The sequence below is a fragment of the Schistocerca cancellata genome, chromosome 9 (genome assembly GCF_023864275.1).
Source record: "Schistocerca cancellata isolate TAMUIC-IGC-003103 chromosome 9, iqSchCanc2.1, whole genome shotgun sequence".
Lineage (NCBI taxonomy): Eukaryota > Metazoa > Arthropoda > Insecta > Orthoptera > Acrididae > Schistocerca > Schistocerca cancellata.
The window spans coordinates 462,497,085-462,509,570 of NC_064634.1; the positions used below are offsets into that span (position 1 = coordinate 462,497,085).

General features: G+C 46.5%; 1 protein-coding gene across 1 annotated transcript in view; it reads left to right on the forward strand.

Annotated features, from left to right (window-relative positions):
• The first annotated feature begins 1,428 nt into the window (after positions 1–1,428).
• LOC126101501 (lysocardiolipin acyltransferase 1-like) overlaps positions 1,429–12,486 on the forward strand; it is a 130,159-nt gene continuing 119,101 nt past the window's right edge. Inside the window, exon 1 of the mRNA XM_049912146.1 lies at positions 1,429–1,626. Coding sequence (XP_049768103.1) covers positions 1,429–1,626 — 198 coding nt within the window. The remainder of the gene's footprint in view (positions 1,627–12,486) is intronic.

The window sequence follows — 12,486 nt, forward strand, 5'->3', positions numbered from 1 at the left end:
GTCGCCCAACGACTCACTGTGCTTTTGTTCACTGCCAGGTCTCCGTAGACACGCTGCAAGTGCCCCTGAATATCACTGATGCTCTGGTTTTCTGCCAATGGAAACTCAATGACAGGTCTCTGCCATTTTAATGGTTACGTATAGCGCCGCGACGTATCGAGACTCGCTGAAACTATAGGGCCTGAAGCGGGACAGTTCCATTTGTCTCACAACACAATCCGCATCTTTTCAACACAAATCGGGAGAGAAACGAGTGTCGCCAATGTAAACATTACTGCGACTACCAGCACTCTTTTATGATTGATGTCTTACCCAAAAGTGATTGTATTTTACATCATAATATCTGGCTGTGTCAGAAGACCAGAGTGTTGTTATAGTAGCTGGGGAGCACTATAGTGTCTAGGGCAGCAATTGATCCTTATCCAAAATCAACGGAAAAATCTTGCATGCTACTGGGCCATAGTTCCACGTGTAGAAACCACCGGCCCGTAATCTGAAGGAACCACCAAACCTCTGCGTAGACGTGTAGTACCTCACATCTCCAAAAACCTAATGAAGATTTGTGGAATCCAAGACATGCCGAATCGCTGCTGTACAGTGTTCCAGGAACGAAGCAGCAACACAGTATTAGGCAGATGCTCATAATGTTCTGTATTGTAAATGTATACAGGGTGAGGCCAGACACACAGGGTGTGATGAGCCTACACGGCGCACTGTGTACCTCCTCAGATGTGGTTCACTCGCTGAGCTCGTTCGAGATTGTAACTAGTTTCTTAGTCGTTAAAGTCTCTGATGATCTCTCCAGCACTTGAATATGAGGCGTTAAGCTCAGAATTGTGCCTCTCCAATAAGATTAGTGCGCAGGAAAAAAAAAGACAATAAGACTGTGAGGTGGCATGATCCTGTGGTGTGCTGTCCCACAGGAGGCGTGTTCGTGCTGGTGATGAGGCTCTCCAGCGCAGTGCAACCTGGCGTGGGTGGCTGGGCAGGCAGTGATGTTTGGTGGTGTTCCACAGGAGACGCGTTCCCCCTGCGGCCCGGCCCGGCATGCACGGTGTCTGGGTGTCTGGGCAGGCGATGATGTTTGGTGGTGTCCCACAGGAGACGTGTTCCCCCTGAAGCTGAGGCGCTGCGGCGGGGCGCGGCCCGGCATGCAGGGAGTGATGGTATCTGGGCAGGCGATGATGATTGGTGGTGTCCCACAGGAGACGCGTTTCCCCTGAGGATGCGGCGCGGCCCAGCATGCAGAGTGTGTGGGTGTCTGGGCAGGTGGTGATGTTTGGTGGTGTCCCACAGGAGACGCGTTCCCCCTGAGGCTGCTGTGCGGCCCGGCATGCATGCAAGGTGTGTGGGCAGGCAGTGATGTTTGGTGTTGTCCCACAGGAGACGCGTTCCCCCTGAGGCTGAGGCGCTGCGGCGCGGCCCGGCATGCAGGGAATGTGGGCGGCTGGGCAGGCGGCGGCGCGCCTCTGCCGCGGCCTGTGCTTCGTGGCGCTCTGGTACGGCAGCATCTGCGCCGGATTCCTCTTCATCTTCTGCCCGCTGCTGCCGCTCGCCCTCCTGCACCAGAAGCTGTACCGCACTATCACCGACGTCGTCTTCTCCATGTGGGAGCTCTACCCAACGGTAAGTGACCAGCACAACTCTCCAATCACAACTGCGGGAAATGGTCCCCCGAGGGTAAGCAGCAAGAAAGGTCATGTGGACATACGACAGGAAATGCAAAGGTACACCCCTGTCTGTGTATTGAGTATTGAAACGAGGACCTAGAAGCGACTCAGGTGCTTCGTCCCACCGTAGCCCCACAAGAGGGCACAGCAGTCTACCCACCCCACCGCCGCCCCCCACTGAACCCAGGGTTATTGTGCGGTTCGGCCCCCAGTGGACCATCCTGGGAACGAGTGTAGCCCCAAATGTTTGTGGGTAGAGTAATTATGGTGTACACATATGTGGAGGCAATGTTTGCGCATCAGTGTAACTGAGGCAGAATAAGGGGAACCAGTCCGCATTCGCCGAGGCAGATGGAAAACCGCCTTAAAAACGATACATAGGCTGGCCGGCACACCAGACCTCGATACTAATCCGCCGGGCAGATTGGAGCCGGGGACCAGCACGCCTACCCACACGGGAAGCAGCGCGTTAGACCGCACGGCTAGCTGGGTGGGCACACTTGCAGTTTGAGATAAAATATCTTTGACAGTGGGCAGTTTCAACCTTCACCACATCCACATGTAGGCTACAGAGCATCGTCTCAGTTCAGTGGTAGCAAACCGTCGGCACCGGTTCGGCGCCAGTGTGTGAGTGGGGATTATTGTGAGCACCTCGTGGGGGCCAGCTGTCTTTCCACTACGCGTCACGTGCGAGGCATATCTGCTCTTCGTACAGGTGAACCAACAGCCCCTGCTGGAAGACGTGTCTTCCTCGGTAATTGGGATAATGTGGTTTCTACGTGATGGTGCTACAGCTCACTTCCATATTTCTCTGCGGAGGCAGCTCACAACACCTATCCTGTATGATGGATCGGACGAGGTGATCCAGTTGCATGTACCACCTGGTCGCTAGACATCAACCCTTAAAACCGAGCGAGGTGGCGCAGTGGTTAGCAAACTGGACTCGCATTCGGGAGGACGACGGTTCTATCCCGCGTCCAGCCGTCCTGATTTAGGTTTTCCGTGATTTCCCTAAATCGCTCTAATGCAAATGCCGGGATGGTTTCTTTGAAAGGGCACGGCCTACTTCCTTCCCCGTCCTTCCCTAAACCGACGAAACCGATAACCCCGCAGTTTTGTCTCTTCCCCCAAAACAATCCAACCAATCTTAAAATGTTGGCCCGATGGGGCACCTGAAACAAATTGCGTTTGGAGAGCCCACTCCAAATATGCAGGCACAGATGCAGTGCGTTTGTGCAGTCTGTGACTCCGCTCGGTTGCAGGGTAAAGCATTCGAAGGTGGGTGTCAGTTACTGCTGGGTATTGTCCGTGCATGCTAGAGGCCCATCGAGGTCACTTGGAACAGCTTGTCTAATGGTGATCTCCTTATCTCAAGTCATGCACGTCACTGCACTCTATAGACCCCGTGACTTAGTAATACGTCATAGTATAGACACCATGCATTTCTGACCATATGTTTGTATGACTTTGTTACTCCTGCTCTCTGGTAACATTTCCTGCACTTTGTCCCCATTTAGCAAAGTCACCCTGAATATTGGACCAATGCATAAGGCCATTTTCTGTCTACTGTGACTCCATCGTTTCTAATACGATGTTAACTGTTTTATCGCTGATATCAGTAAGTCTATATCTCGAGTCACAAATAATGTAACCAAACAGTAGGTTATTTTCCTATGTTAAAAATGTTTGGGCATTGTTTTTAATCATATTGATTACAACATTTAAATATCATTTACTGTCAATGTTCTCACAAAATACCTGTTATTTTTATGTATTTAAAGCTTAAAAATCATTAAATATCAGGGTCTGGTCACGTTATCGAAAACGCCATGCTATTGTCTCATGCTCGGGTGATGCCACAGGCTAGGAATAAGTCAAAGCTATACGTCTGTTATAGGAGCGTTAGCCGAAGTTACGAGGCTTTTGCATACTTTTTCTGAAAACAGTTTAACTATTTAGTGATGGAAAACGCAGTTACAACTTTTAAGTAACAATAGAAAGGAATTTAGCGAACACTGATAGTGGAAGCCATGCGAAAGTTTATGCGTTTATGCTCTACCCATTTAGACCTAGACCGGTGATATGTGCAACGACGGACATTCTTCAACATCATTTAACTCGCTCAGAACTAAGGACTTCTAGAACTTTGCAAATGGGACCGTGTATAAAACTAGATTGTAGACTATCAATTATGAGGTACGACCCAAAGCACAATAAAATTATTCTAGCAAAACTTAGCGCTGATTTCACTTGTAGAACACATGCAGCAGAGAACCTAGCAGGCGTTCGGTGACGCAACGGATAACGCATCCGACTGCAGAGAAACAGGTAACACATTAGAATCCAAGGAGGGTCATATGTTTTTAAAGGTTTTACGCGAAATACGAAAATAGCGGCACGAACTGATTGTAGCAGTTCTTTGGATTGTGGGATGTATTATACATAGCTCCACATTATTCTTAGCCTGAGAAATGGACAACAGAGGATAAACGCATTTACTTTGCGAAGAAACAATTCACTTTTTTGGAAAGCATTGCTACTAGTGAAGCTAGTAGGACTATGAGGTCATACGGAGAGATACAAAGCGTGTCTAACATGCAGGTGACGCAAACGTAAGGGCTGCCGGCCGGTGTGGCCGTGCGGTTCTAGGCGCTTCAGTCTGGAACCGCGTGACCGCTACCGTCGCAGGTTCGAATCCTGCCTCGGGCATGGATGTGTGTGATGTCCTTAGGTTAGTTACGTTTAAGTAGTTCTAAGTTCTAGGGGACTGATGACCACAGATGTTAAGTCCCATAGTGCTCAGAGCCATTTCAAACGTAAGGGCTGAGATGTTTGGGAGTGTAAACTAAGGTTGGCGTCTGAAACAGACTTACTTCATTTTTTTGTAAGATGTTGAAACTACAAAGGTTTAAACAGTAAGGATCCTAGCTAGACAATACGAAGATAAAAACATTGTTTCTCATAAAGTAAAAAGTGTGTGGTCACATTAACTAGAAAATATCTTTTTGAACGTTAAGTATGGGAACAGCGGCTGCAAATGTAAGCACATGTAAACAGCAAGGAAAATACAATAATATTCTGTTTTTGATCGGTATGATGAAGTTTTGTGATTGCGATTTGGTTAGCACTATGAGAGGACTGTGAAGTCGTCTTAGAAATAGGTTAAAATGTTCTTTCGGGTTAGATTCGAACCAGCGATCTGTGGACTCCCAACTCGTAAAATTCAACTGTCTACCGCTCTAACAATTAAACAACTGACGTGTGGTTGTGTAAAACGACAATGTTCACAGGGAGCTTAATTTCGATGAATGACACCACCTTTCTGTGTAACAGTGGGAGAACGTATCTCGGAGGCAAGTTAATGTTAGCTTCTGAGTGCAACATATTGTTAATTAAGTTAGTAAACTTGTGCGTCGACGTAGTGGCAATTTTCCGGTACAGTGCAGCCACAGTCTGTTCATCACTCAAAAACTACTTTTCGGGAGTTTTTATAGATGTATTTGTACAATACGGTACCATACATCATTTGTAACCTATTTTCCGAAACGTGAATTCCAAAACATCACTATGGATTAGCATTACTACAGTAGAAGCTAGCCAGTGATGTTACAGGCATCACATCAGTGGAATAGGTCGTATTAGCGGACTATCAAATTACTTGAATTTCATTTCGGTTTTTATGTAAGAGGACTGCATAAATTAACATAATAAATCATTTAAAACAATTTCCAGAAAACAGTAAATACCCTATTATAAGATCACTAGCTTAAAAGTGGTACTTTTCCCATTTACTTCCCTCATTGGAAAGAAATGTGTATCTGGCGCTTCGCTTTCTAGTGCAAAGACGAATAGGTTTCGTGGTTGTCCAACACGTAAACACAGTACATGCAATTATCCATGCGAGAAAACGATTCTTTTACATACTCTCTGCAACACTCGAATGTTTGGCATTGTGCTTTATTGACAATCATAGTGCACACTAGCCTTACAGGAAATTCAATGGTAAGTGGTATGAATATTGACTTCCCTTTTTCTTTTCCGGTTAATATTTCCCATGCATGATGTTGTTTATAAGTTTTCGTGTCGGAGCCTACCGAAAAGACTGATCAGAATTTAGGCATTCTGTTGTGAAGTTTACATCTTTCTCTCGTGTCGTCACCATGTCAACAGATTTAAATATTATTTTGTTTTCCTGTATTCGTTGCTTTGTTTGTTGTCCTACATCATTTTTATTGCTATAATTGTTGGCTCACACAGTCATTGTTTAAGTGGTTTCTCGGTGATTTGTAGCTCTGGCTTTACTATGTCGCACAACTCATTGGTTGATGATTTTGCGAGAGTGCGGGACAGTCCGATATCTATCAATTCCAAACTGCTCATAGGACAGGAGAGAATATTCTACAACCTTCCAAAAACATCTTGTAACGTATGAGATTATTCGTAAAAGCTATTAAGCTGATACGAAAGGGGCAAGAGACGTCATGATGAGGTGGTGATGACCACCTCAGGCACTCACCTCAGCTAGAGAAGCTGCCACTGTACATCAGTAGACTTCGCAACGATCGATCCAAGGGTAGCACCAGACACACAAAACAATGACATATAGGATGTAAAAAAATCTATGTACACAAAATCTTAGAATGTTTAGAGGACAGAAAAGAAACACTTCCTTACGTGACAAAAATGTCGCAGGTGCAACTTTTTCGCGAGGTTCATGAAGGATTTGATGCTAGTGATTTTCGCCGAGACGACGTTCAAACTGCTGAGTGATGATGATTAGTTTGTGGGGCGGCCAACTGCGCAATAGGTCGTTTTAGCACCCATACCAAGTCCCAATTTTTACAGAGTCCCAATTTTTACAGAGTCCCAATTTTTACAGAGTCCCAATTTTTACAGAGTCCCAATTTTTACAGAGTCCCAATTTTTACAGAGTCCCAATTTTTACAGAGTCCCAATTTTTACAGAGTCCCAATTTTTACAGAGTCCCAATCTACCCACTGTCACGAATGATGGTGATGATGATGGTGAAATGATGAGGTCAACTCAAACACCCAGTCTCCGGGCAGAGAAAATCCCCGACCCGGCCGGGAATCGAATCCGGGACTCCGTGATCCAGAAGCAGCAACGCTAGCCACTAGATCACGAGCTGCGGACTCTTCCGAGTGATGAATATTGTTCTAGAGACGTTGCTGAAAATGTTATTCATTTATATTAATGCCCAAATGGCATCTGCACGTTAATGATTGTCTACCGTGCTGAAAACAACCAGATGCTCCACGAATAATGCCTGCAACTTCTGCGAAACGGGCAACCAGCTGTACAGTACTGGATAACGAGGTTAAGGGGTTGGCTGGCACACAGCTTCTGTTTCCTGCCACCGTGGAGCTAGAGTGCACTCATCGTGATAGTGGGAAGTGTAAGTAAAGTTTGCAAAGGAAGTACCACTGTTCAATCGCTTTCCTGAACGCTGAGTAAATGTTGTCATCGTGAATGAAGAATTCACCGTACGCGACACATAGTCGAGGAGTCCTCACAAAGTTTATTAGCAAAACCAAGAAACAGTATTCGTCTACTCGGATAATATAAAACTGACAAGTGAAAGTCGCTGGCTGAAGGCCAGGTTAACAAACAAGTTAATAACACAAAATAAAAATTCTAGCTCTCCTTGAGAATGTCTTTAAAGAAAGTTCAACTAGACCTTCGGTTCTTCCATCAGTGGACAGAGTTAAAAGTTCCACAAAAGCTTTAAATTCTTTTATCTGGCCACGGAGTTACAGTTGCATTGGAACAATCTACAGTTAGTGTACTACAAGAGTAATTTGAGCCAGGTTTTACGACACCCAGAACAGCGAACACAGGTTTGTCAGCGGCGACCCAGGGCACTGTGGCTGGTAGGCGGGGTGGACGTCTGTTGGACACCCGGACAGCAGTCACGCCGATGGGAGGCCGTGTGCACGCCTAAACAGGATATCTTGGAACCTATTTTTGCCCATGTGAAAGCAAGTAGGCTCCTGCGAACCGTGACTTCTGGCGCCACTGCTATGACAGCCCAGTCGTAAACTAGGCAATCTACTGTCCAGCGAAAAGCGGTTGCCTGGCAAGTGACAAATCCCCGATACTGGGACGTACGATGTGTTGTCGACTTTGCAGACACTCTCGCCCCCCCCCCCTCCCCTTCCCGGTAGGAACCGAAAGGGCGAAACTTACACAATGTGATCAAAAGTATCCGGACATCTGGCTGAAAGTGACTTACAAGTTGATGGCGCCCTCCATCGGTAATGCTGTAATTCAGTGTGGTGTTGGCTCACTCTTAGCCTTAGTGACAGCTTCCACTCTCGCAGGCTTACCTTCAGTCAGGTGCTGGAAGATTTCTTGCGGAATGGCAGCCCATTCTTCAGGGAGTGCTGCACTGATGAGAGGTATCGATGTCGGTCGGTGATGCCTGGCACGAAGTCGACGTTCCAAAACATCCCAGAGGTGTTCTATAGGATTCACGTCAGGACTCTGTGCAGGCCATTCCATTACAGGGATGTTATTTTCGTGTAATCACTCCGCCACAGGCCGTGCGTTATGAACAGGTGCTCGATCGTGTCGAAAGACGGCAATCGCCATCCCCGAGTGTTCTTCAACAGTGGGAAGAAGGCGCTTAAAACATCAATATCGGCCTGTGCTGTGATAGTGGCACCTAAGACAAGGGATGCAAGCCCCCTCCATGAAAAACACGACCACACCATTACACCACCGCCTCCGAATTTTACTGTTGGCAATACGCACGCTGGCAGATGATGTTCACCAGGCATTCGCCATACCCACACCCTGCCATCGGATAGCAACATTGTGTACCGTGATTCGTCGCTCCACACAACGTTTTTCCACTGTTCAATCGTCCTATGTTTACGCTCCTTACACCAAGCGAGGCATCGTTTGGCCTTTAGCGGTCTGATGTGTGGCTTATGAGCAGCCGCTCGATCATGAAATGCAAGTTTTCTCACCTCCCGCCCACTTTCACAGTACTTGCAGTGGAGCCTGATGCAGTTTGGAATAGACGTTTGCATATTACACATTACGACCCTCTTCAGCTGTCGGTGGTCTGTATCAGTCAACAGATGTCGGCCTGTACGCTTCTGTGCTGTATGTGTCACTTCACGTTTCCACTTCACTGTAACATCGGAAACAGTGGACCTTGGGATGTTTAGGAGTGTGGAAATCTCGCGTACAGACGTATGACACATCTGACATCCAATCACCTGAGCACGTTCGAAGTCCACTGAGTTCCGCGGAGAGCCCCATTCTGCTCTCTGACGATGTCTAATGACTACTGAGGTCGCTGATAATGTTCATCTGGTGTAGTTAGTATGTTCTAGTAGACAGTGTCTTTCAGTTTTTCCCACAGACAAACATCTACAGGCGTCAAATCCGGGGAACGGGCCGTCCAAGATGCATACAGGTCCTCTGCGTCCAACCCCACGATTTGGAAACAATTCGTGAAGACACGCTGTGGTATTTTATGTACCTGGGGCTGGACAGCTATCACGCTGGTACCACAAGTTTCTCCTAGTCTCCAGAGGAACGTCTTCTAACATGCGTGGAAGACGGTCTGTTATGAGGCTGCGATACTTGTGCGCGATCAGTGTTGCGTCTATGAAAAACGGGCCTATGGGCTGACGGTTTGCTATCCCATACCACACGTTTACACTCCGTGGACGTTGACGTTTCACTCGAAGAAGCCAACGGGGATTGTCAGCAGACTGTTTACCTGGCCACGATTGGTAAATGTGGCTTCATCGCCAAACAAGATACGTCTGGATTACCCTGCCTTAATACCTGTATACAGTAGTTAACAAGAATCTCATAATCGTTTCTGTGCAGCTATTGATGGAGAGAGATGAGATACGGATGGGACCTGTCTCATCGGTGTATGCGTGGCACATACTTGCGTGACTCGTGCCACTTGCTCGTGCGATTGCGCGGGAGCTAACGTACGGATCAACTGCAACAGCAGTAAGAAAATTAATTTCCCCCTCTTCTGTCGTCAGTTCTTTCCTTCTGTTAATTGTCTATGTGTTACTCTACTACTTTCACGTAACTAGTTAAAGACATTGATAAATAATTACCGACATGGTGTACGTCTGTTGGGATAGCTTGTCGCATACACTGTACAAGAACGAACTCCATTATTTAGACTTTTTCTGCGTTAGTAAATCCCATTGTCCATTCACGACCTATTGCTTGGACTGTCACACAGTAACTAGCAAGTCGCAATGCACTCTAGTAACACACAGGCACACTAAGGAAACATAAACAACATCGTACCTAGGAACTATGCAGGTTGAATGACTCAAACAAGTGTACTGTATCTTGTAAACAAGTCGCACTAGGCTCCTGCAACAAGCACCACTGACTGTCTAATTTACCCTACTTTTAGTTTGTTAATAGGCATTGTCCCATTTTTTTTAAATGTTATTTGTTCAAAAAATACACTTTCTGACTACTATTAAAGTTTGTTTGTTCACAGTACGAGCCCCTGACTACCTATCCATTACGTGAAAACCGTACTAATAGCACTTTCGATTTCCGCAATATTTGCGGTGCAAGTTTCAGGTGGTTCACCCCGAGTAAAGGGGAAACGTTCTTACCAAAATTTCAAAACGTTGTGGATCGATTTGCTTCACGACACGCTAGTGAAAATTCAGATGGACATAAACTAATTAATTTTTTTAAGTAACATTGTACAAGTTTTCTTTTAAATCAGCTGCGAGAAAAAAAAGTGCTGTGCTGTGTAAATGTGCGGTATCGATTTCTTTCTCATACTTTCGACTACGATAGGACGGCATATAAACCAGTACACAAAATTGTTCTTCGCATATTATTCTTTCACCCTACACATATGTTGAAGCAAAAATTGTGCACAGAACAATGTGGTGTCTCGTTTTCGTCCTCGCCGTCAGTTTTACAGGAAACAAAGTTCTGTTTATGGCTTATGAGCTTATGATTAGAATACGACGAACAAATCTGAATCGCCCGTAACTTTACAACCCCATCCACTATCCATTCGCAGATACAACTGTGGGGAGCACTGTCATGGAGGCGATTATCCTCGCAGATTCTGCAGCTAAAGAGATCCGCCTCATGTCCCTCATACCAATCATCCCATCCGTTATTTACGCATTCATTTTTAGCGACTTCAGCTTCGAATCAAGGTTTCGTTTACGATGAAAACAAACAAGCCTCAAGGTCAGAGAGGAAGGTAAGAAGAAGAAGAAGAAAGGGGGGGGGGGAATAAATGTTGAGCGGGGCCAACCACATCTGATATACAGACCCTACAACGAACTTGTGACGTCTCAATAGTCGGCGTGTCCGCCACACTTCGTGAACGCTCGGCTCCATACAGGACCCAAGGGAAATTAGTATTTAATTGAACAGTTGTCCAATAAAGGTCTTAATTTTGTAGTGTGCTATCGAACTTCGAAGCATTTAAATACGCAGTCAAGAATTACTAAATTCAACTGACAAAAAAAAAAAAATTCAGCCGGGAACGGCTGGTGGCACTTTTAAGACCTGTATTGTCACGTGCTGTGATGTAAGCACCATGGCCTGCCTTTCACGTGGGCCTCGACATAGACGGGGACTAGGAGATGGACAGAGAGGGACGAGGGAGGGGGTGAGAAACGTGGGGGGGGGAGATGGAAAAAGACAGGAAGGAGGAAAGATGAGCAGGGAGACACGCGGGGCGGGGTGGGGTGGGGGGGAGGACTGTGGTGAGGATGTATATACAATTCCCAATTGCGAAGCATTGCCAGGTTCGCTAGCGTAAATGCGCCGACGGAAAAAAAAAGTCGCAACTCCAAGAAGGAGTTGTCCAGCATAATCTAAAGTTGACAGTCGTGTTTCTACATCTGAAAAATGATGTCCATTCAGATTTCGCGCCAGTCACATAAGAGCAGCGCTAGTAGCGCTAATATGATGCAACTCAGATTTTCTTTAAATACACGCAGTAACGCTCGTGAGCGTTAGTTACCTTTGAGGTTAGACTTAGTGAGTTGATGTTGCTCAAGAATGCCCTGAAGACCTCAAAGACGCCATATCAACACCTCACTGAGTTAGAGGGGGGGTCGAGAAACTGGATGTTCTTTCTGAAATATTGCAGAAAGATTTAGCAAGAAAGTAGCCACTATACATGATTCCTGACAGCAGTGGTCACAACAATGTAAGGTGTCATGGAGATGGGCTCCAAATGGCAACATAGCACTGAGTTCGGCGTATGACTCTGATGGCCCGCCCAGCTAGCTGCGCAGTATAACGCACTGCTTCCCGAGTGGGAAGGCGTGCCGGTCCCCAGCACGAATCGGCGCGGTGGATTAGTGTCGAGGTCCGGTGTGCCGGCCAGCCTGTGGATAGTTTTTCATCTGCCTCGGCGAGTGTGGACTGGTTCCCCTTATTCTGCCACAGTTACACTGTATCAGCGATTGCTGTGCAAACACTGTCTCCATGTATGCGTACATCATAATTACTCTACCATGCAAACATTAGAGGCTACACTCGTCTGGTATCTACATCTACTACATCTACATTTATACTCCGCAAGCCACCCAACGGTGTGTGGCGGAGGGCACTTTACGTGCCACTGTCATTACCTCCCTTTCCTGTTCCAGTCGCGTATGGTTCGCGGGAAGAACGACTGTCTGAAGGCCTCTGTGCGCGCTCTAATCTCTCTAATTTTACATTCGTGATCACCTCGGGAGGTATAAGTAGGGGGAAGCAATATATTCGATACCTCATCCAGAAACGCACCCTCTCGAAACCTGGCGAGCAAGCT